Genomic DNA, 25,650 nt, shown 5'->3' with positions numbered 1-25,650 from the left:
TGTAGCCTACCTTTACTTCAGCCACTTAAGCTGAACTAATAGGGACTCTGGTGAGAAGATTGAAGTCCATTTTTATGGACACTATATTAATACATATTTTATCTTGTAAAATAGCCTATGTGTGCCATAATTTCCGGACTAAATTTGAAAAGTCCATATGAATTAAAACTCATTTGTTAGTTAGGGATGTTGAAAATATTAAACAATTTGATGGATACACAATCAATATTTGTTTTCTGTTCAGTTCAACATGTGCTTAACACATGTTGTAGGCATAAAGTGCTTGATTACAACAAAACGAAATACATGCAAATATCACTTATATTTGACCAAATATAGCTTAATATTGTACATATTTTTTTTACTTTTATATGGGGGACCTTTATTGTGAAGGCTGAAGGAATTTACCCGGAAGTGATACTCTGTGGTCCCCTTATGGTTGCCAATATTACACAAAAAGGAGCTGGAATCAGATGTCCCACAACAGATTGCACAGTAAACACGCGTGGGTATGCAGAGTGCAAATTTTAATTAGGTAGACTATTTGAACAGTATATAAACCTTTGGATTATGCGATAAAATAACCTGCAGAGAAGAATTATCTATCACCGGATAGAATGCCAGAGCGAATTCAGAGTGATACCAGAGAAAGACGGGAGTTTCTCATACACTTTTAGCGGAGGACTGCGGCTGGAAAGAGGTAAATTGATTTTGTAATACGCGCAGCCAATGCTTTACCCATCATAGAAGGCTACTACGCAGTACAGCGTTAAGAGCGAAAAAAGAGCCCAACATGACTCAAGTATGATGGTGCCTATAGCTGGAAATGTAACATTGCCTGTGGTATAGCCAATGCATTTTTATTCAGTTAATACATCTGTGTTGTTTCTACCAAGAGAAATATACACCCACATACATTTTGGGTGGCCTTAAATATTAAGTTCGGGTAAAAAAATAAAAGTCTGAATCACATAAAAGATATTGCCAAATGGGATATGGGGAATTTTGGATGTAGGGCCCCCTTGTGTAGGCTATATGACCAAAACAAATCTCTGACTATCTGGACTGGTTGCAGAGAGAATACCTTGCCACTTTGAATGTCTATGGTATTTGGATATCATAAGAAAATAAAATTGTGTGTGTGGTCACTAACTCGCTTCAACGTGTCAACAGGACCTGAGAAAATACTACAAACATATATTAAACATTGGTGAGCGATTTTTATTTATTTTTATAAATGTATCCAATGAGGCCAACAAGTAGCAATCTTGTGAAATGCTCCAGCCCATGTGAAAGTTCTGTGTGACACAAGGGGTTGGATTCAATCAAACCTGTCATCATGTTCATGCAATAGGCTTTGTTTAAATTACAGTACTGTGCCATTGCATTCATGCCATTGAATTCATTTTTTGTGTGTTTCAGCCTGAATTTAAAAATGATTAAATTGAGATTTTGTGTCACTGGCCTACACACCCCATAATGTCAGTGAAATTATGTTTTGAGAAATGTTTAGTCATTAATTAAAAGCTGAAATGTCTTGAGTTAGGAGTGAAAATGTGCTTAACAAGTCACATAATAAGTTGCATGGACTTACTCTGTGTGCGATAATAGTGGTTAACATGATTTTTGAATGACCACCTCCTCTCTGTACCCCACACATACAATTATCTGTAAGGTCCCTCAGTCGAGCAGTGAATTTCAAACACAGATTCAACCACAAAGACCAGGGAGGTTTCCCAATGCCTCACAAAGAAGAGCACCTGTTGGTAGTGGGGTAAAAATAAAAAAGCAGACATTGAATATCCCTTGGAGCATGGTGAAGTTATTAATTATACTTTGGATGGTGTATCAATACACCCTGTCACTACAAAGATACAGGTGTCCTTCCTAACTCAGTTGCTGGAGAGGAAGGAAACCATGAGGCCAAAGGTGACTTTAAAACAGTTACAGAGTTTAATGGCTGTGATAGAAAACTGAGGATGGATCAACAACATTGTAGTTACCCCATCATATTAACCTAAATAACAGTGGGAAAAAGGAAGCCTGTACGGAATACAAATATTCCAAGACATGCATCCTGTTTGCAATAAGGCACTAAAGTAAAACTGCAAAACATGTGGCAAAGAAATTAACTTTATGTCCTGAATACAAAGCGTTATGTTTGGGGCAAATCCAACACAACACATCACTCTTCATATTTTCAAACATGGTGGTGGCTGCATCATGTTATAGTATGCTTGTCATTGGCAAGGAATAGGGAGTTTTTTAGGGGGGGGGAAATGGAATAGAGCTAAGCACAGGCAACATCCTAGAGGAAAACCTGGTTTAGTCTGCTTTCCAACAGACACTGGGAAATGAATTCACCTTTCAGCAGGACAATAACCTAAAAAAAACAAGGCCAAATATACACTGGAGTTGCATACCAAGACGACATTGAATGTTCCTGAGTGGCCTAGTTACAGATTTGACATACAGTACCAGTCAAAAGTTTGGACACACCTACTCAAGGGTTTTTCTTTATTTTTTTTGTTATTTTCTACATTGTAGAATAACAGTGACGACATCAAAACTATGAAATAACACATATGGAATCATGTAGTAACCAAAAAAGTGTTCAACAAAATAAAATAAATGTTATATTTGAGATTCTTCAAATAGCCACCCTTTGCCTTGATGACAGCTTTGCACACTCTTGGCATTCTCTCAAGGCACTGTTCCTGCTATATTTCACAATTTTGCAATTTTATTTGACAGTGGGGAAAAAACACATTTTCAGGCCAAAGTATTAATGCTGCTTTTTTTTATTGAACCTTCCGTCTCATTTATTTGTTTGATGTGGCAGTGCTGTTTTCTGCTGACTAAGTTTGTAACAAGTTGGAGTCTGAGTCCCTATTGAGCTTCTTGCCAAGGACATATAGAGTAGCACTTCATTTCATGCTACATAAGTTACCAGGTATTTACTGAAAGTTACAGGGTACAATGGTAATCACACTGCAGTAACCAATTAATTGTTTGTTTCTTTGGGATTCATTTAAACAGGTACCGCTAGGCACCTTTAGGCACCATGCCATGTTGTTACCAGTTATTTACCAGAAAGTAACCATTGTTACTACATACCAGTAATTTCCTATTAAAGCAGTAGAAATAGTAGGCCTATCGTAAAATAAAGACCCACTGGAAGTGGAACTACAAGTTGTAAAAGGGACAGCAGAATGGGCTGTAGGTAGCCTAGTGGGTAAGAGTGTTGGGCCAGTAACCGGAAGGTTGCTGGTTTGAATCCCTGAGCTAACTCTGTGAAAAATCTGCGGATGTGCCCTTGAGCAAGGCACTTAACCCTAATTGCTACTGTAAGTCACTCTGGATAAGAGTGTCTGTTAAATGACAAACAATATTTTAAAAAGTTGCAGAAAAAGCAAACACTCAAACACTTTCAAATTGTGGCTGTGTGCTCTTACGATTAAAAAAAAAGTCCAATATATTTTGGTTTGGTTATTTTACCCTTCACAAGTGAACAGCTACTGGATGATTTACATGGTATAACAATGTGCAATCAAACACAGACAACCCAGTGAACTCCAGCAGACTACTGGAGGTGCCAACACGTGTTTGTACGGTCACTGACAAACTTCCAGGCACTTTTCTGCACTTATCTCCTCACATCAATACACTGTCCGTGTATGGGGCTGTGTTAGACGTGAATTTTCATTGTGTCACGGTTCAAAGCTCTTTTAGGATTTATACTGATCTGTGAGGTAAAGGCCTGTGCAACTGTTTTAGGAGTATGAGACTGTATTCAGGCTTGTAGCACAGCCGGTGAATGACACAAACAAGGGTTCATCCCTGTTAATGGTGACATACCTGATGAGTGGCATCACAGGAAATGAGGCATTGTTGGTGTTATACGGGCGGATTTGCTGAATGTTATCAGCAGTGATTAAGTATTCTAGCTTGCCAATAAAATACTGGGAAGAGGTGAGCGGAGTCATACAGTACAGCTGGAGTGAAACGACACTAGAAAACATCCTTTGGTAAACCTAAAAGAGCAGACCAGATTTGGGGATGAAGTACTTTTTATAGTGTGGGTTTTAGCTAAAACAAATATAATTGTCAGGGGGTCCAACATCTTTGAGGCGTTACCAGGGTTGTACAGTGGGTGGGGCCGAAACAGTTGTTTTCAGACAGCTTCAGACATCAAGAGATAGCCACAGGTTTAGGCCTTTACTGAGGGCTGACTCCCCCGCACTGTAGGCCTCCTCTCCCCATGTGGTGAGACTATGTTTCTCCAGAATCGTGGGTCTTATTTCATTGCTGGAGTGCATACACTGGGCTGTAATTACAGGTGGCCTATCAAGACCCACAGTTGGAATTAAAGTTCATCCTTAAAATAAACCAAAGGAACAAGGACTACTTTTAACAACATACACGGAAAATGTGACAAACACATTTACTTGAAGAACAGTGCAGATGCAGAGTTTGGTAACAGAATGACTGTTTGTGCTGTTTGCGCCGTCATTATGTTACCTAACATTGCATCTGCAATGTTCTTCAAGTAAATGTGTTTTTGTAAAATTTTCTGTGGAAATTGTTAAAAGTAGTCCTTGTGCATAGAGTTGTATGTTTCGTTTAACTTTGAATTCATTGTTTTTTTTTTTGCCATACATTTTAAAGTGAAAAATGGGCTAAAACTCCTCTCTGTCGAGCATAGCTGGAGGGGTGTTGGAAGGTTGCACATGTTTAGGGCCCATTGTTTTTGGATGAAACTTGTGTACCCCTGCCTCTCATCCATGCATAGAATCTCTGATCTAGATGCTGTTATAGAGTAGCACAAATTGTTAGCCTACTTGAACTCCCTTGTGAAATCCTACTCATACAATAAGCTCACAATAGTGGCCTAGTACAGGGTTTGCCAAACTCTGTACTGGGGCCCTCCCTGGCTGCATGTTTTGGTTTTTGCCCTAGCACTACACAGCTGATTCAAATACCCAACTCTTAATCAAGCTTTGATTATTTAAATCTTCCTAATATTGAGTTGCATCCCCTTCTGCCCTCAGAACAGCCTCCATTCGTCGGGTGGTGGACCATTCTTGATACACAGCGTTGCAGTTCTTGACACACTCAAACCGGTGCACCTTGCCAATTCACCCTCTGAATGGCACACATACACAATCCATGTCTCAATTGTCTCAAGGCTTAAAAATCCATCTTTAACCTGTCTCCTCCTTCATCTACACGGATTGAAGTGGAGTTAACAAGTGACATCAATAAGGGATCATAGCTTTCACCTAGATTCACCTGGTCAGTCTATGTCATGGAAAGAGCAGGTGTTCCTAATGTTTTGTACAATCAGTATATTTATATTTTATTATATTTAGTGTATTACTAAACATTTTGAAATGTACACATTTTAAATATTGAGCGCCTTACTAAGAGGACTATTGAGAACCCAGATGAACTTGTGAAAACACATGACAGATTGCATGCTGTGGTCTGTTTACTACTACTTGGCTTTCTCTGCCCCCTGTTGTCAACATAAGCTCCTCTTCTTACAGGGTTAACAGCTTATTACTCTCCCCAAGCTGCTTACATTCAACTTTTGAGGCTCCACATTTTCTCACTAGGAGCGATGCAGTGAAAGATGACTTGGCACGCCATCCTGAGTGATGGGATTTTAGCATGTGACCAACAGAGTGAGAAGATTTAGCCATGTGTCTTGGTTTACTACTCCTATTCGTTAAGGTTGGCCTTCGAATTGGAAAAGGCGGCTGTGCATTTATAAAAAATAAAAATAAACGTTCTGAACCAAACATGCAGATTCAAAAATCACTTTTGTTTTCACGCTGGTATTGTCACCAGTAGTGGAAGATATGGTTTTCATAAAGTCTCCCGACTACATTAGACCACCAGACTGTTTTATAAGTAGCAGCATCAGTTGATTTTTTTTTAAAGGCACGTTTTGTATTTTAACTTGAAGATACTTCACATGGTGTCCTGCTGAACTACCCCTGGTCTGCTGAAATTGAGATTCATTAGAAGCTGCAGTCTCTCCCTCCAATTACTCCATGAGGCACTAATCCTGCAGCCCCCACCCCCCTTCAGAGCAGACTGTTAGAGATCTGGACAGCCACACTTGGCCATGTGGAGCTCTACCATGTGTCTCTTCTTTGTACTGAACCCATCCAAAACACAAGGTTCTAAGCATGTGCTTTTGTTATAATTTGAGGCAAATCTTCCAATCTTCAGGTAAAGTCGTCTAGTAAATCTGGCCAAGCAAGACTAGCCAGTACCACCCTGTCAGTCCAACTACGCAACACTTGAGTGAGCTCATTCAAGCATCCCGTGATCTTTCAAGAAAAGGCCTACTAGGAAAGGTCATTTATTTTTGGAAACTCTTGAAGCCTATGTAATGGAATTGATTTGAAAGTTAAGCTTTTCCAACTATAGATTAAAAGCCAAGTGCTAGTATTTTTCTTGGAGCAGCATTTGCTCAATCATTTCCAGCACTGATTAAGATCAGGAAATAGACTCTCGCTGTGCCTAGCGAGTCACCGCAATGGCACAGTAGATTATTGCCTCATTAGCCTCACTGGGTGACTTCAAATGAACTTCTCTTAACTGAGTGTAAGGCTAACAATCTACTACTAATAATAACCTCCCCTGATTCTAACAAAACTGACAACTCTCTGTGTGGTAAAGTGCATTTCGTTTTCCTCTTTCTTTCATATTGGCTCACTAAATTTGAAAACTGGGCATCAGCTTTAACATTAGTTGACCATATGTGAAGGCTCACTTAACATCCTTGCCTGCCTTCATTATAAACTGAACCCCTTTAAACTCTGATGACAGTGAGCCATTTGGCTGCCACACTGGTTGTTTGGTGACTGACAAAGGTTTCGCTGCATATACAGCTGGAAAGGTCAGTCTAGGCTCCAGTTTCAGGTATTGTGAGTAAGAAATGTCAGTCACATGGTAAACAAGCGTTGTAACAAATGTTGTAAACATACCCAGTTTGGGGGAAATTTGGGGAATTCTCTGTGATATAATTCTAAGCAGGCCCATCCTAGGAACTCCTCTGCCAATGCCATGCTGTTTGTGATGCCATGCCTGCTATCTGCAGCTAGCCTCCAAGCCTCAGAACTGGGTCAGTAGCAGTTCATCTCTGCCTGGGTCATTACTCCAACCTATGTCACCAGGAAATGAAGTGATTTTGGCTGCCTGGGGATCTGTCTGTACTCAGTAAAGCTGGCATCAGATTAAGTGTAATTTTAGATGGGCAGAGAGTGGGGCAAGTCTGTGGTCTTCCTGCTGAGGGGCTTACCTGGGCAAATCTCACCCACTGAATATGGCTGTATGGCATGTCTTGGAGATGTGGACATGCAATTCATACAATTGTGAAGAATGCAACGGTTGGGGATGGAGATATTTGACAAATGGCTGATGATGCCGTCTGCCAATCAGCAATCAGCAATACTATCCATTTTCTTTCCAGTACAGCACCCAAACGTTTTAATTCCAAACCATCTTTGCTTCAAAATGAAATATCACTTTCTCCAAGGGATATGTTGAGGTAAAATATTGACATTTCCAGTTTTCCATACTTGAAAGACTAGCCGCCCACTTTGACATTTCTATTAGCTGTTTCAAAGGACAGAGTTCCCTTGGCTTGGTTTCAGAAGCATGAAGGCATCGTCAGCATACCAACAATTAGTATAAAATACATCCAAAACATTTCAGTACAATTAGGTAAATTAGGTAAATGAAAGAAGATCTCTGTTAAATCTAGAATCCTTAGTTGCTACATCCATTTTTGGACTTCTAAATTAAAGATACACAGTGCCTTCAGAAAGGATTCACACCCCTTGACTTTTTCCACATTTTGTTGTGTTACAGCCTGAATTTTAAATGGATTAAATTTAGATTTTGTGTCACTGGTTACACATAATACCCCATAATGTCAAAGTGGAATTATGTTTTTAGATTTTTCTTTTTAAATTAATAAAAAATGAAAAGCCGAAATGTTTTGAATCAATAAGTATTCAACCCCTTTGTTAGGACAAGCCTAAACAAGTTCAGGAGTAAAAATGTGCTAACAAGTCACAAAAAGTTACATGGACCTACTCTGTGTGCAATAATAGTGTTTAACATGACTACCTCATCTCTGTACCCCACACATACAATTATCTGTAAGGTCTCTCAGTCGAGCAGTGAATTTCAAACACAGATTCAACCACAAAGACCAGGGAGGTTTTCCAATGCCTCGCAAAGAAGGGGACCTGTTGTTAGATGGGTAAAAATAAAAAGCAGACATTTACTATCCCTTTAAGCATGGTGAAGTTAATAATTACAATTTGGATGGTGTATCAATACACCCAGTCACTACAAAGATACAGGCGTCCTTCCCAACTCAGTTGCTGGAGAGGAAGGAAACCGCTCAGTGATTTCACCATGAGGCCAATGGTGACTTTAAAATAGTTACAGAGTTTAATGAGTGTGATGAGAGAGAACTGAGGATGGATCAACAACATTGTAGTTAGTCCACAATCAGTAGTGGTGCGTGGGTAAAATCACTGGGAAGGCCAAGCCAGGGGGAAAAAAAGCCAAATTACAACCTATGTGTTGTGATAATTGCGTTGTTTGCTTTAAAATCTTAGTTCATATGCCTTGACACCGTGATATATAGGCCTAAGGCCGAGATGAGAAGACACAGTGGCAGAATAAATTCAACCACACCTTTGTTTCATCACAAAACCGGAGAGCAACATCTGTCCAGTGAAGTCCACAAAGCATATTGCATGTAACAAACAGTTGCATGACCTACAGCAAGTTAATGTTTCTGACATTTTCGGACTACTAAACAACTATTGATTTAGAACCACAGAGTTACCTCAAGTCGCAAAGAAAACAGGAGCTGCCTCCACTATTCCAGCACCATTTAAAGTTCAACATCATCAAATCACCTATGCTTAGTCTAATACAGTGACAACTAAAAAAGACCAAAAACTATTTAGTCCAATCAACGTAAGCGTGTGGCTGCCCATGTGGCTGCCCATGGTTTAGATTTTTGTGTGTGCGTGTGGGAGTGTGCACGTGCGCTTGCAAGTAGAAAAAACATGTTGACTCACCCTACTTGTAGAGAAACGCCAATGCCGTCCTCCTCTCTTTCATGTTGACGAAATGGTCTTTGACTCTGTCATACAGAACACGCTTTTATTTTTTGTTGTCCTAGGATACCTGGCTAAAATGCTTGCTCACTAGCCAAACTTCCTTTTATGGGCAACGTTAGCTAGTTAACATTAACCTTCTACATGTAGCTACATATTGAACTAACATCCTCTCAGTCCAGGGGCACAATGTATGATTTATGGTTGGACCAGAATCGGCGTTATCATTGGCCAGTATGGAGAATTACAGTGGGGGGAAAAAAGTATTTAGTCAGCCACCAATTGTGCAAGTTCTCCCACTTAAAAAGATGAGAGAGGCCTGTAATTTTCATCATAGGTACACGTCAACTATGACAGACAAATTGAGAAAAAAAAATCCAGAAAATCACATTGTAGGATTTTTTATGAATTTATTTGCAAATTATGGTGGAAAATAAGTATTTGGTCACCTACAAACAAGCAAGATTTCTGGCTCTCACAGACCTGTAACTTATTCTTTAAGAGGCTCCTCTGTCCTCCACTCGTTACCTGTATTAATGGCACCTGTTTGAACTTGTTATCAGTATAAAAGACACCTGTCCACAACCTCAAACAGTCACACTCCAAACTCCACTATGGCCAAGACCAAAGAGCTGTCAAAGGACACCAGAAACAAAATTGTAGACCTGCACCAGGCTGGAAAGACTGAATCTGCAATAGGTAAGCAGCTTGGTTTGAAGAAATCAACTGTGGGAGCAATTATTAGGAAATGGAAGACATAAAAGACCACTGATAATCTCCCTCGATCTGGGGCTCCACGCAAGATCTCACCCCGTGGGGTCAAAATGATCACAAGAACGGTGAGCAAAAATCCCAGAACCACACAGGGGGACCTAGTGAATGACCTGCGTAGAGCTGGGACCAAAGTAACAAAGCCTACCATCAGTAACACACTACGCCGCCAGGGACTCAAATCCTGCAGTGCAAGACGTGTCCCCCTGTTTAAGCCAGTACATGTCCAGGCCCGTCTGAAGTTTTCTAGAGTGCATTTGGATGATCCAGAAGAGGATTTTGGAGAATGTCATATGGTCAGATGTGTTTGGAGGACAAAGAATGCTGAGTTGCATCCAAAGAACACCACACCTACTGTGAAACATGGGGGTGGAAACATCATGCTTTGGGGCTGTTTTTCTGCAAAGGGACCAGGACGACTGATCCGTGTAAAGGAAAGAATGAATGGGGCCATGTATCGTGAGATTTTGAGCGATAACCTCCTTCCATCAGCAAGGGCATTGAAGATGAAACGTGGCTGGGTCTTTCAGCATGACAATGATCCCAAACACACCGCCCGGGCAACGAAGGAGTGGCTTCGTAAGAAGCATTTCAAGGTCCTGGAGTGGCCTAGCCAGTCTCCAGATCTCAACCCCATAGAAAATCTTTGGAGGGAGTTGAAAGTCTGTGTTGCCCAGCAACAGCCCCAAAACATCACTGCTCTAGAGGAGATCTGCATGGAGGAATGGGCCAAAATACCAGCAACAGTGTGTGAAAACCTTGTGAAGACTTACATAAAACGTTTGACCTGTGTCATTGCCAACAAAGGGTATATAACAAAGTATTGAGAAACTTTTGTTATTGACCAAATACTTATTTTTCACCATAATTTGCAAATAAATTCATAAAAAATCCTACAATGTGATTTTCTGGATTTTTTTTTCCTCATTTTGGCTGTCATAGTTGATGTGTACCTATGATGAAAATTACAGGCCTCTCTCATCTTTTTAAGTGGGAGAACTTGCATAATTGGTGGCTGACTAAATACTTTTTTTCCCCACTGTAAGTAAAACCACAAGTCCAAATCCCTATCTCTATCCATTGCTAATTTAGGAAAGGGACAATTTTAGCTAGCTAGCTAGCTAGCCACCGGAGGACAACACAACGAGATGCAACAATTCAAGTTGTTTCTGTCAATGAAGTATTTATCTTGATGCAATGTGATAGGAGTGAAGCAAATCCAAACTGGCTTCCCTTGACATGTTTCTTTGGTGCGCCAGGACCATTGGTGCACCAGGACCATTAGCTATTATCTTATACTTTTTTTTATCAAGGGAGGCCAAATGCTCGCTGGCTTAACTTGCATTCAATGCTACCGTCGGCAACAATGTCATACTCGTTTTGATCAGACAGCATCAGATAGATGGCCTACACATACAGAGACAGAGGGGCGCTGTTTCGCTCACTCTGATGCTTTCTCTAGTGAGATACATTCTGCCTCTTGCGAATTGTTGGAAAATTATGAAACTCAGAGAGACGAAAGATCAATAATATTTTCTTGGTCCATTTTTTAAATTTCAATCGGCTTCTATGGCAAGACTTGAAAAATGGCTGTCAAGCAATGATCAACAACCACCTTGACAGAGCTTGAAGAATTAAAAAATAATGTTCAAATATTGTACAATCCAGGTGAGCAAAGCTCTTATAGACTTCCAAAGGTGATTCTAACATATATTGACTCAATGGTGTGAAAACTTGTGTAAATTAGATATTTCTGTATTTCATTTTCAAGAAATTTTCAAAAATTTCTAAGAACATTGTGTGTAGATGGGTGCGAAAAAAATAAATATTTAATACATTTCGAATTCGAGCTGTAACAACAAAATGTGGATTAAGTCAAGGTGTATGAATACTTTTTGAAGGCTCCAATTGATCCTTGAATATAACTTATAAATGCCTCATGAGTTTAGTTTAACTGTTGTACCCCATCTTAACCAAAAATGTAAACTTTTTTTGCTCCAATGTTTGTAACCAATGTAAATGTAAACAAACACTTTAAAGCCTCCACATTGTTAAAACTATAATTGTTCATATCATGGATGGTCAGTCCTTGCATTCATAGCGCTATTAATTTGAGAGTGGTTACATTTGTCCAGGCCCATCCCTCAGCTTTTTACCAAAACAGAGGCGGGGTGGCACTTTATTCTTTCAACTGCGGATTCTAGCTTGAAGAGGGCTCTGTTTGACCCCTTACAATCAACTGGGGGATAAGACTCGCACCAAGACCCAACCAGGCCAGCCCAGGCAACATTAACATTCAGAAAATGTGCCTTCTGTTTTTATCGTCCGTTGCTGCGGCTGTGTTTTTTTCTATGATTTTGCAAATGTGTCTGTGATGTAAGACAGAGTCTGTGTGTGTGATGAGTATGTGTAGCTGTGAAGGTCATCAATTGCTGAGGTGGAGTAAAAATGCTGAATGATGTCATCGTGTTCAATGTCATCCGCTGCACCACTGCTTTCCTCTCTTGGTTAGCAATTAATATGCCTGTAGTGCTTAAAAATAGAATATTACCCAGACATAACCTGCACTGAGGATCTGTGTTACCTCTAGCTTTGATAAGGAGAGTTTATGCTTATCCATAGACTAGTCCACTCCACTCTGACCATATTGTAGAAAAAAGTGACAGAAAAGCATGGATTATTTCCTAATTACCAGTGAATGTTTGTTCTTTCCCAGGGCTGTGCCAACCAATCCAGTCAGCTGTGTTGGGGCCTTACAAATCCAGAGGCCAGTTGCCATGGCGAGATATTGTTTGCATCCAGTCATGCCAGCACTGCCCATGTGGGCGGTCCCCTCGTCAGCATGCTTCTTTGTTTGTGTGCCACTTGTTAGAACAACCCCCCTCCTCTGTGAACACATCCTTGGACCCATTTTGCATTGGTCTATCACTCCTGTTCATCTTTGGTTTTACCAGTGGAAAATCTGGAATAATATCTGTTTATTTTATCAACCGTACTTTTAACCGATTTAGTATAGTATTTGGATTTCCTATTTACTAAAGAAATAACTAAATTCATTTAATAACGAGCAACAGCATGATATCCAAGAACAATTTATTATGTGGCTCAACCACAGCGACTTCTATTCTAACATTTTCTCTCCTGTGAAGCTTAGCAAAACTGCAGACCTTTCACCGTTCTGTGAGCTTACTGTGCAGTAGAGTCCCTCCCCTCCCCCCGTCTTCGAGGCATGGAGAGAATGCAGGTTGTGTAGAGGGCCAGGCTAAAGGGAACCCTAAGTTTAGCTCCAGGTTTTCAGTGGAGGCCAGACAGACTCAGACGGCCACCCTTTCTGGGTAAACTGTAGATACTGTATCCCATCAGCTGTTAGGGAAAGCAGGCTTCAGCCATGTGGTCCTCTGTAGCTCAGCTGGTAGAGCACGGCGCTTGTAACGCCAAGGTAGTGGGTTCGATCCCCGGGACCACCCATACACAAAAAATGTATGCACGCATGACTGTAAGTCGCTTTGGATAAAAGCGTCTGTTAAATGGCATATTATTATAATGTGCGTGGACCCTGAGCAGGGACCCACCAAGGAGACCTGCCATCCTGAGGTCATCGTGCTACACAATCTCTTGCCTTTTAGACTGGCGCCATGATTTAGTTATAGTCAAGGTAGGTCTGTACTGAAGAAAAGTCCACATTTCCCACTCCTGACTGAAAGTGAATTTGGTACCACCAGAATTGAGGTATTAAGGAAAACACACTATCAAATGTTTTATGCATGTAGCTATACTATTTTGTCTGTGTAGCATTTAAATACTGTAAGTAGGCTAAATGACGCTCAAGGGCTCAAGTTTCTCACTGCCAATTCTGAGGCTGTGCTTGCATGTGGTTGCCTAATACCCAGTACTAAGTGATAATCTTATGATGGAGGGGAAAATTACTTCAGCACACATATTCTCATAGATGTGTCCATACCAAATTAGGAACACACAATATTGGGTGTATGTGGTCATTGTTAGTTCAACTCGGGTCAGAACTATGATTGAGTGTCAGTTGGCATTAAGACAGTAACACTAGTACTGTATTTGATTAGCGATGTTGTGACATCCATTACAGCCTATTTACCACATTGATGATAATTGATTATGCATTTCACATTGTTTAATGACATCTATTATGGCATTAGGCATCCCAAGTTACATCAATATTCTGATGCAAGACAGATGTTTTCTACAAAGCCAATTTGGAGAGGGTTTTCTGAGTCAGATGACATTTATACATGATCCACCAAAGAACCATAACTGTTGATATTCACCCCAAACAAATACTTTTGCATTGAAGAAATAACTTTAGTCTAAGTGCTAATTCATACATTTTGTAGTCCTTGTGTACGTGTGCTGAAGATGTCAGATGTGAGGAGTGTGAGCCTTACAGGATGAAGTAACATAGGCAAAATTGCCACGGGGACCAAAAGGTGCACCCAGGGGGGCCCAGGACCCTGCTCTAGTGTCTTATTGCTTTGTCATATTCCTCTCTTATTACTGCTACAGTCAATATTGGCAGCCAGCCAATCCCATAGAATCAGAGCATATTCAGAACAGGTCGATTTGGCCCCCTCTTTAATTATTGGGACAGTGAAGCATCTTTTTCTTCTTTTGGCTCTATACTCTAAAAGTTTGGATTTTAAATCAAACAATGACTATGAGATTAAAGTGCAGACTGTCAGCTTTAATTTGAGGGTATTTTAATCCATATTGGGTGAACCGTTTAGAAATTACTGCACTTTTTGTACATAGTCCCATTTTAGGGGAGCAAAAGTATTGTGACAAATTAAGTATTTGTTCCCATATTCATAGCACGCAATGACTACATCAAGCTTGTGACGCTACAAATTTGTTGGATACATTTGCTCTTTGTTTTGCATTTAAAAATGTCTTTAAAAATGTTTGGGGAGGACTCCCAGGACCCCCCATCTACTGTCCCCCCCCCAATATGTACACCACAATTTTGCCCTTGTGAAGTAATGACATCCTTCACCCTTAGCAGTCGAGCTTGTTTTTCCATCGAGGCTCTCAGTCGAAGAAGGGTGGTTTCAGTTATACTTAACACATGACAGATGTTGAGAATAGAGGATGGAGAGAGAATCTCAAAGGGAGCTCCTCAGTCTGACACCCAGCTCCTGCCTTCAGAGGTCCTGTGGTCAAGATTCTATACCCCAATCCATATTTCTCAGTATTCCACAAAGGGTATTTTTATGATCTTATCAAATGCTTGAGGAATATAATTTATTAGATTGGAAAAACACCAGACCTCTACATTGTATCATATAATCCCATATCCTTACCCCCTCCTCTGCCCCCCAAAATACAATTTCCATGTGAACACTTACCACCTGGCAGCCTGCACCTCACTCTCCTACCCCTGAGCTGTGTGCAGCATGGGAATGGTCCTATTTACAGCCAGTTACCAGGCGGCTCTGGCCTGGGGATTCTGCAGTAACTGTCTACAGTTACAAATCACTCTGCCAGTTCCCAGTGGAACACAACACCGCCTCCGGGAGTCCAAAGGCCTGTAGACATAAGGTGGTGCCCCTGAACGGCTACCTCAGTCAGGGAAGGCCACAGTAACCAGAGGCGTCTTGGAGGGATACCCATGGCAGGATGGTGTCAAACCAGAGGGAACGTGACAGGGAATTGTTGTGTGGCTGGCAGCAGGTGTGATGGAGATGCTTAAAGAGGCAAGGGAGCTGTTGCCGCCTCACGTGTCATTAGGGAGTTAAGGATCAGAAAGTGGATATGGGACAAAACAGGAAAACGGATGGCCGAGAGGGATAAAAAAAGATGCTTAAACTATGGGAATCTGTGTTTTCCCTGGCCCGGGAGGCAAGCGGTTCAGATCTGCACTGTTGCATCTGCCTGATGCCTTGCCAGGTCTGTAATGAGTGCCTTTCAGATAAGGTGCTTGTGTCAGCAGTTTAAAGGGTTCCTCATGCAAGCGACCAGAGAAAGCTTTCCCGTAGGCATTACCAAATAGAACCGCCATCATCAGAAAGGGCCTTCGAAATAGACCGACCGACACTGCATTAAACCCATTATTCCATTGATTAAATGTGTACCTCGAAACCAACTGAATTTTTTCGATCTTGTCTCATCGCTGCAACTCCCCAACGGGCTCAGGAGAGGCAAAGGTGGAGTCATGCGTCCGCCTAAACATGACCCGCCTAACCACGCTCCTTAACACCTGCCAGCTTAACCCGGAAGCCAGCCACACCAATGTGTCGGAGGAAACACTGTTCAACTGGTGACCAGGGTCAGCCTGCAGGCGCCCGGCCCGCCACAAGGAGTTGCTATAGCGCGATGAGCCAAGTAAAGCCCCACCGGCCAAATCCTCCCCTAACCCGGACGACGCTGGGCCAATTGTGCACCGTCCTATGGGACTCCCGGTCACGGCCGGTTGTGGCAGAGACTGGGAATGAACCCGGGTCTGTAGTAGCGCCTCTAGCACTGTGATGCAGTGTACAAACCTTTTTCTTTCCCTGTAACCCGCAACGGTTTGGAAATTCAATGCTCTGATTCTATGGGATTGGCTGGCTGCCAATAATGACTGTAGCAGTAATAAGAGAGGAATATGACAAAGCAATTCAAACAGCTGATTCAAATAACAACTCATCATCAAGCTTTGATTATTTTAATCAGCTGTGTAGTGCTAGGGCAAAAACCAAAATGTGCGCCCAGGGGGAGGTGGCCCCAGGACCGAGGTTGGGAAACTGCACTATAGTAGGTGTGTTATTGTGATTTTTGGCACGGCTGCAATGTCGTCAAAGGTACGAGGCGATGTTGAGTGGTTTAATTCACATCAATGAACTGGCATCTTCTTTACTGTCTCATCTCACTTGTAGTCAACAAGAAAGTTGTGATTTCCCAGAACCTCTGATGTGTACATTTGGGAACTATGTAGGCTAGGCCTACTGAGTAAGATAGATAATTTAGCATTGTTTGTGAGTGTCTGTATTTCAGTGTTTGTGTGTGTGCATTTTGGAATACAGTGTACACACAGAGCTATATAGTAAACCCAGCATTTGACAGTTTCTCTGTTCTATAGAATGCTAGAGAGATCCTGTGTAGCGCCCCCTTGTGTGGAGGAGGAATGACGACGCCCCCTCGATGAGAGCAATGGAGCTGAAAGTGTGGGTGGACGGAGTGCAGCGGATCGTGTGTGGCGTCACAGAGCTCACCACATGCCAGGAGGTGGTCATCGCCCTGGCCCAGGCCATTGGTGAGTTAATCCATCAGCAATATTGTCCAAAAAAGAATTAAAGGGATAGTTCAAGGGATAAGTTGAAAATAAGATCAAACTAAAGTGAACTACTGTATCCCTTTAAGCCTTACCATAGTTTGTGTAAGAATGCATCCTTTCACAGGACACTAGCCCCACCCCCATAACCTTCACTTCTATGGGATTGAGCCACACCCACAATTTATCTGATTAGTCAAGTCAGCTGAATCCTCACCTATCTTCTAATGATTCTAATGTGGAGCGTTTTGCCACATCCACAGTGCATGCAGCATATTTGACAGTCTGTTTCTGAAAGATGCTAAAGATAGTGGAGTGCACCAAGATGAGAGTTGACTGGGAGTGAACAGAGATTGTGAGAATCAAGATGAGCTGTGTTGGGATGATTCATAGATGTTGTGTCATTGAGATGCTCGCTGAGGAGAATAGAGAACTACAGTACATAATGACTGTATTGTATTCCCATGATGATACTGAATTTATGTATGAGAAGCTATTTCCCCAGCCACATCTAGAGGCAACAAAATAAGATTTAAAGAAGCAGTCTGTTCCCACCGCTTCTAGGTAGAAATAGCTGTAGAACCAGCATGGAGCCACTTTTAAAGGTTCACCTCTTTTGCATTATGGAGATGTACTGTACAGACCTGTACTGAACTGTCTGTGTGAGTATGGCTCAGCCCGACAATACCCTGCTTTCATTCGTCTATAGCCATGAAGTGCTTTGAAAGGCTGATCATGGCTCACATCAACAGCATTATCCCAGAAACCCTAGACCCACTCCAATTTGCATACCGCCCGAACAGATCCACAGATCTCCACACTGCCCTTTCCCACCTGGACAAAAGGAACACCTACGTGAGAATGCTATTCATTGACTACAGCTCAGCGTTCAACACTATAGTGCCCTAAAAGCTCATCACTAAGCTAAGGACCCTGGGAATAAACACCTCCCTCTGCAACTGGATTCTGGACTTCCTGACAGGCCGCCCCCAGGTGATAAGGGTAGGTAACAACACATCTGCCACGCTGATCCTCAACACGGGGGCCCCTCAGGGGTCGTGCTCAGTCCCCTCCTGTACCCTCTGTTCACCCATGACTGCATGGCCAAGCACGACTCCAACACCATCATTAAGTTTGCTGACGACACAACAGTGGTAGGCCTGATCACCGACAACGATGAGACAGCCTATAGGGAGGAGGTCAGAGACCTGGCAGTATAGTGCAAGGATAACAACCTCTCCCTCAACGTGATCAAGACAAAGGAGATGATCGTGGACTACAGGAAAAGGAGGGCCGAGCACGCCCTCATTCTCATCGACAGGGCTGTAGTGGAGCAGGTTGAGAGCTTAAAGGTCCTTGGTGTCCACATCACCAACAAACTATCATGGTCCAAATACACCAAGACAGTTGTGAAGAGGGCACGACAACACCTATTCCCCCTCAGGAGACTGAAAAGATTTGGCATGGGTCCTGACATCCTCAAAAAGTTATACAGCTGCACCATCGAGAGCATCCTGACTGGTTGCATCACCGCCTGGTAGGGCAACTGCTCGGCCTCCGACCGCAAGGCACTACAGAGGGTAGTGCGTACGGGCCAGTACATCGCTAGGGCCAAGCTTCCTGCCATCCAGGACCTCTATACCAGGCGGTGTCAGAGGAAGGCTCTAAAAATTGCCAAAGACTCCAGCCACCCTAGTCATAGACTGTTCTCTCTGCTACCGGACGGCAAGCGGGACCGGAGCGCCAAGTCTAGGTCCAAAAGGCTTCTTAACAGCTTCTACCCCCAAGCCATAAGACTCCTGAACAGTTAATCAAATGGCTACCTGGACTATTTGCATTAACCTCTACCTACATGTACATATTACCTCGACTAACCTGTGCCCCCGCAGATTGATTCTGTACCGGTACCCTCTGTATATAGCCTTGTTACTGTTATTTTATTGTTGCTCTTTAATTTAAATTTAAAAAAAATTAAACTTCAGTTTGAGTAAATACTTTAACACTTATTTTTCTTAACTGCGTTGGTTAAGGGTTCTACACCTGTTGCATTCGGCGCATGTGGCAAATAACATTTGATTTGATTTGATACTGTTTTAATTTCATACTGCTGTCATTTCATACTGTTTTAATTTCATACTGCTGTCATTTCATACTGTTTTAATTTCATACTGCTGTCATTTCATACTGTTTTCATTTAATACTGCTGTGAATTCATACTTTTTTCAGTTCATACTATTTTCAGTTCATACTGTTTTCAGTTCATACTGTTTTCAGTTCATACCGGCATAGTTTTGCACTTGCACTTTGCACTGCTTAGAATCAAAATTCTGTAGAGATGTCATGGTTTACATAGGTCATTTGCTTTTAGAGAAAATACTTGGAGATCCTAGAGGTAGCGTGTAAGGGTTAAATGAATCCATTGGATTTGTACATGCTATTCCATTGTGATCCATGCACAGATGCATGATTGTAGGACTAACAGTTAAATGCTGTGTCTTTTCATCAACAGTACAGGAGTTATGGTCCAGGGCCTCTTTTGTATGTGTTCAGTCTTTTGTCTGGCCCGGGGCACTTTGATGTGAAAGGCCTTCAGCCAGATTCAGCTGTAGTGACAACTGTGTTCTTTCACTGTGGTTCTGCTGTTGAGAGGGGAAAGACTGTGGCTTGTGCTCTTATCTGCAGCAGAACACACACACACACACACACACACACACTGATTTGGGGCTGGAGGAATTTTATTGAACCGTACTCCAACCCTAGCATGAATGGGAACTGAACAACTGCTCCTATATTTGAACAGAGAAATTCCTGTTGGGTTCTTCCTGGAAAAAACAACCCATTACTCTGACAACTCTGCACAGTGCCCGCCCACTAAACTGTGTCTGAAAGCAAGCGGGGTAATTGTGAATGGATCTGCCATAGAGTTTCCCTGTTCTTAGCTGAGGTGAAAAGTTCAGATTAGGGTTGGGATAACAATGACAAAGTCAATGGTAGATGAACTCTGTAGTCTGTTGCTACTGCAGAATGTAGTCTAGCTACTGGTCTGTCTGTAACTGGTCACCGTTTGGTATGTGGCAAGAAATAGCAAACAACGTGTTCTTTTTCAGCCGCGTGACTAGTAAGCTCAGTTACTTTGTAAAACTCTATATGAATCCAATTCATTCATCTGATCAAATTATTCTCTCTTTCCCAGGGCGTACTGGCAGGTACACGTTGATCGAGAGATGGCGGGAGACAGAGCGCCACTTGGCCCCGCATGAGAACCCTGTGGTGTCCCTCAACAAGTGGGGCCAGTATGCCAGCGACGTGCAGCTGGTCCTCCAGCGCACCGGCCCCTCCCTCAGCGAACGTCCCAACTCCGACGGCTCACCCCGCGTCCCCGAGCGCGGCCTCTACCGCCAGAGCCTGCCTCCTCTGGCCAAGCTACACCCGGCAGCCAACGACCGCTCGCTCAAGCGCCGGGAGCCCAAGCGTAAGTCCCTCACCTTCACAGCTGGGGCCAAGGGCCTGAGGGATATTTTTGGGAAGGGCAGAGATGCCGAGGCCAAGCAGCAGCAGAGAGTACTGAACCAGGGCAGGGGCGTGGTGTCTGTGCCCCCCAGTCCAGCCCGGGAGCTGGCGCGCCTGGTCCAGCTGCAGAAGGACAAGCTCCAGCTGCTGGAGAGCCGGCTGCAGGGCTGCGAGGCGGAGCTACACGGCTGGGAGAGAGGCGGTGGTGATGGCGGTGTGTGCGTCGAGGGTGTCAGCGTGCTGGAGGAGGAGCTGGTGCATCTGGAGCAGCAGCTGCGGAGGAACGAGGTAGAGATGTCGGAGGAGGAGTTCTGGCAGAACGAGCTGCAGATCGAGCAGGAGAGCGAGCGGCAGCTGAGGGAGCAGCTCCAGGAGCTGATGGGACGGGTGCGGGAGTGCGAGGCCCGGCTGGGGGAATACCTGACCCGTATCCAGGGCATGGAGGCAGGCCTGGAGCAGGAGACTGAGCAGAGCAGGCAGGTGGACGAGGAGGAGGCCCGGGCCCAGCTGGGGAAGGTCAGGGCGGAGCTGGAGCAACAGGTTCAACACAGAGTGCAGCTGGAGAGCAGCTGCAGGGCTGTGGACCGCTCACTGGGACAGTCCAGCAAGAAACTACAGGTGAGCTTTGATAGAAATACAAATATATAGGAAAACATTGATTGTACATACACAAATTCAGCGTTTTAGGCAGGTGCTGGAGACACTGCAATCTACGCTCCTATGTGCTTTGACTGATGAAGACTTAAGGGTTGAAACAGCAATAGTGAGAGAAGTGCCATACTAAAATGTACCACTGATTCCTAATGGTTTTGAAAACAATACATGATGTACATAAACAAACACCTTATGTAGAATAGGGTTGTAAACAACAAGATTTATCATTGATTGGAGGACACACAAACACGTAAAATGGATGAAGGTGATTATACTGTGATGATACCTTTTGCAGGAATAAATATAATGAACTAAGACACGTAAGCCCATTTTACAGGGCTGCATAATGAACTGGAATATATATATTTTTTACATTCGTCTGGCGCTGATTAATATTCATTTGGATTCATGTCCTTGACAAAACCATGTTTACAATGAAACAGAACTGTTTATTAATTCAAGCATGGTTTCTCACTGCTTGAGAAGAATGTTGTTTTTGAAGTTACGGGGTTTGATTGAATAGAGCCCTGTGTTTTTAGTAGGAACATTTTGGAGGCCTCTTATTAGTCCCCATGATGTAACGTTTACTTACAGGGTGGAGTACACCACATAGGCTGCATTTAGACAGGCAGCCCAATTCTGATCTTATTTTCACTAATTGGTCTTTTGACCAATCAGATCAGCTCTGAAAAAGAGCTGGTGTGAAAAGATCTGATGTGATTGGTCAAAAGACTAATTAGTGGAAAAAATATCAGAATTGGGCTGCCTGTCTAAATGCAGCCATAGTGTGGGCGTGAGGTTAAAAACAAACAAAAAAATGTGGGTTACTACTGGTGATTTTGGGGCCTGAAAAGAACTACAGATCTACTCCACCAGACTAGACTTCCATTACTCTTTCCCTAGAACCAACTCTTCCTTAGCTGGGGCCTAGAATGACCGCTCCTTTATTAGTGGGTTTAACCACCTGCAACATGTATGTTACCGTACATTTTCTGTTTTTAAAGGTTCTCAATGCAACAATTCCACCTGCAAATAGCCTTAAATGTAAAGGAATACAATTCCACGAGAGAAAAATATCGTATGAATCTATAAAGTTGCTTGTTAGCCGTGAGTGGCCAGACAGGCCCCCATCAGTGGACAAACCGAGTATACAGGGAAGTGGAACTGTGACAGGAGAAACTGCAGGGGAAGTAAATTACTTGTTGACTGGTTGTTTGTTGCAGGAGAAGGAGCAGGAGTTGGAGATATTGACCAGGGAGCTGAGACAGGTGAACCTTCAGCAGTTCATCCATCAGACTGGCACCAAGGTCACTGTTCTACCAGCCCAGCCCAATGACCAGGAGAATAACACAGGTACACACAAGTATTACAAAGCATCCTAGTCAGATTGTTTTTGCCCAATCTGGGCTCAGACATTTCAAACATTGTTCTATTATCCAACACTACCCCCTAGTGGAAGTTAATATACCATCTTAGGTTTTTGTAAAGCTCATTATATGGCTAGTAATGTCACTTTTTGTCACACCACAGTCAAATCTACACACTAACTGCTCAACCTGAAAGTAAGAATTCTAAAAAATGGTTATTAAAAATACCACTTAACATTGACTTCTTGATTACTTCCTCCTCCCCCCTCTCTCCAGGCTCGCTGAAACGGCTGGGCTCCTCCCGCCTCCTCCCCAGTGACCTCCGGGCTCTGCAGAGTCCAGTGTCTTCAGGCCTCAACCCTGAGGGCATCTACGTCTGACCCCTGACCTTTACCTTCTGCTGGCTACCATCAGTGACCCTCTGCTGGAATTGAGTCGGCTTCTCCCCTGGAGGATCCATCTCTTATCATCTCCAGAGGAGGCTGGTGGGAGGAGCTATAGGAGGACGGGCTCAATGTAATGGCTGGAATGGAATCAATGGAATGGTACCAAACACATGGAAACAACCATTACAATAAGCACTTCCTCCTGCAGCTCATCCCACTAGCCTCCTCTGATCTCCACCCTGTACTCCCACAATGCCATACTTCCCCTTCCTCCTCTATGAGTTCCCTCTCTCTCCCATGAGAACACACAGAGACCCCCAACAGTTTCGTCAAGACTATAGGATTTAGAACGTTTGCCTCGTTTGGGCTGTTCTACCACTGGCTGACAGCTAGAGAGCTCAACCACGTCCTTGCTATGCTTTTCAAACAGTCATGCATCTTTGAGGTACAGAAGACCCAATTTCAAACAAAGTTTTAGCCTCACCTCTGTGCCCTTCTCTATTTCCTCTCGAAGATCTACAAGGAGTGAGTAGATGTGAGAAATATGGTATTAACACCACCTAGCACCCTGTTACCATCATATAGCAAGCTAATGGAATAGTAAAGTGCACAATCACAGTCATGTGATGACATTTAACTAAAGAGTTAACTGCTGCCCCTGGCCCTGGACAACCATGGGGAAATCCAGATGTTTGTAGGGGTTGAGACTGAAGAAGGTCCTTTTGAGATCAGGCCATAGAGAGGAGATTCATATATCTTCAGACAACCATGACAAAGATAGAGGTCTCAAAAGTCAGAATTGGGTCAGAAAACCATATTTTACACAGATAGGCCACCTTGTGTGAGACCTGTGGTGTGTATTATAGACATATCTGACTGCCTTATAAGTATTTTTCTGTTTTAAAGACATTAAGAACAGTAAAGGCTATTACAACAGATACTTATAGACATGGCAGCTATGCTCCAGAGATCCAATGCACCATTGTCAAAGCATGCGTCACTATTTTCATTGATTTATGGTCAACACAGCAATCTAGTGACTGATTGTTGATCAGTTTTGTTGAAGATTTTTTGTGACTGATGTCAATAGCTGTAGAATCTGGTCTGCCACTGGGTGGCAGAATACATCTCACAAAACATTTAGCTAGGATCTTAATAGTGGTCATTTCATATCGATTATACATGCAAAAATGTTACATTATGCAATTTATGTGGTTACTCACTTTCATCGTTGAAATCTTTTAGTGTGCTGTAAGTTTTCCGATTCCATTTTACTTTGGAAGGGCCTGTAGAATTTGTACTTACCATTTTCAGTTTTAATAGATCAAGTCTTATTTGTGTTGTGGTTTTCTTTTTTCATTTGTAACCTCTTGAAGAATTGTGGGTTTGTCTATTGTCTTACATGGCTAATCATTTTTATGAAGTTAAAAAGATGTCTCACATGAACCAAAGCAAGTTAGACAATGTGATTGGTAGCAGTCAACCTGAATGTACTTAATTTGTTCAAACAGAACGTGCCTGTAAATACCTTTATAGGGGCCACTGTATCTGCCTCCACTTTAAAAGTGATGCATTTGTAATGGAGAGAATTGTTATTGGACTGTGAATGTATCTGTCAATAGATCGAACTCCACTCTGTGTCTGTGTGGCTCCTCAGCCTCATGGAGAGAGGACTGTGTGAGATGTGGTTTTTGTTTGGTTGTGGACTAGTAGATACCAAGGAACCTACCAACAGTAGCCTGTGGACACTAGGGGTGTAACGATTCGTTTTAACAACGATTCGATTTGTATCACGATTCGTGGTTGTCGATACGATTCAAGGACGATATTGGTTCATTTAGAACGATACGATCCGAAACGATTCAGTGACTTGAAATCGATTCAGTAACCTTTTAGCCAAAAATTCAACCAGTGTGACTGAAATAAATACCTGGATACTGGACAGTGCAGGTGAAGTTTCCTAGATTCCTGTTTCTTGAAAGGACCGCAATGGTGGCTTGATAATTTCTCGCTCGTCGGCTTCTCCTCTGTGGTCCGCCATGCTATGTTTTGTTGTCTTGGCACCTTTGCGCTGCTGCTTGCGCGATGACGTCACGGATAGGCAGACTGAATCGAGTAATATTTAAAGCCTTTATCATTAAAAGTGCTAAGAAAAAACATCCATATAAAGTCTGACGTGCTTAAATCCAATGGGTTATTTCCTAGTATCGATACAATCGATTTATTACATTTTAAAACGATGTTAGATCGATATATGTTGTCCAAAAGGCCAACTTGCCGAGCACAGATCGATGTAGTTGGATCATAGGAATATAAATCGATACATCGATGTAGTAGATGGATCGTTACACCCCTAGTGGACACACATCAAGGTCAACAGACTGACCTAAAGCTTGTTCCATTCAGTATTATTGACGTCCTAGTTTGGATCATGAAGGAGGGTTGAGCTGTGTCGCCGAACTGTAACCGAACTGTAACCCACTAACACAAGAACAGTGGCTGTTAACGACATACACTATTAGCAT

The 25,650-nt window shown here is 42.7% G+C and overlaps 1 protein-coding gene across 3 annotated transcripts; it reads left to right on the top strand.

The window, feature by feature from the left end:
• Positions 1-469: 469 nt before the first annotated feature.
• LOC121543616 (ras association domain-containing protein 8-like) lies at positions 470-24,947 on the top strand. Of its 3 annotated transcripts, XM_041853634.2 has the most exons (6): positions 470-700; positions 1,174-1,210; positions 17,017-17,190; positions 20,402-21,336; positions 22,596-22,725; positions 23,016-24,947. In XM_041853634.2, the coding sequence occupies exons 3-6, from the start codon at positions 17,079-17,081 to the stop codon at positions 23,117-23,119; spliced, it is 1,281 nt and encodes a 426-aa protein (XP_041709568.1). In that variant the 5' UTR covers positions 470-700; positions 1,174-1,210; positions 17,017-17,078; the 3' UTR covers positions 23,120-24,947. The 3 variants fall into 3 exon arrangements, with proteins under 3 accessions (XP_041709568.1, XP_041709567.1, XP_041709569.1); XM_041853633.2 differs by lacking the exon at positions 1,174-1,210; XM_041853635.2 differs by lacking the exon at positions 1,174-1,210 and having other exon boundaries at positions 17,001-17,190.
• The last annotated feature ends 703 nt before the right edge of the window (positions 24,948-25,650 follow it).

This window comes from Coregonus clupeaformis, chromosome 28 (assembly GCF_020615455.1).
Source record: "Coregonus clupeaformis isolate EN_2021a chromosome 28, ASM2061545v1, whole genome shotgun sequence".
In the NCBI taxonomy this organism is placed as follows: domain Eukaryota; kingdom Metazoa; phylum Chordata; class Actinopteri; order Salmoniformes; family Salmonidae; genus Coregonus; species Coregonus clupeaformis.
Note: the sequence above shows the minus strand (reverse complement) of the source record. Positions and strands in the feature narration are given on the sequence as shown.

What these genes read in the sequence shown, in the direction of transcription:
- LOC121543616 (XM_041853633.2), top strand. Translation starts at nt 17,079, where the DNA reads ATGAGAGCAATGGAGCTGAAAGTGTGGGTGGACGGAGTGCAGCGGATC. An exon ending in CGCCCTGGCCCAGGCCATTG is followed by an intron (nt 17,191 to 20,401) that starts GTGAGTTAATCC and finishes TCTCTTTCCCAG; the next exon opens with GGCGTACTGGCAGGTACACG. An exon ending in TGACCAGGAGAATAACACAG is followed by an intron (nt 22,726 to 23,015) that starts GTACACACAAGT and finishes CCCTCTCTCCAG; the next exon opens with GCTCGCTGAAACGGCTGGGC.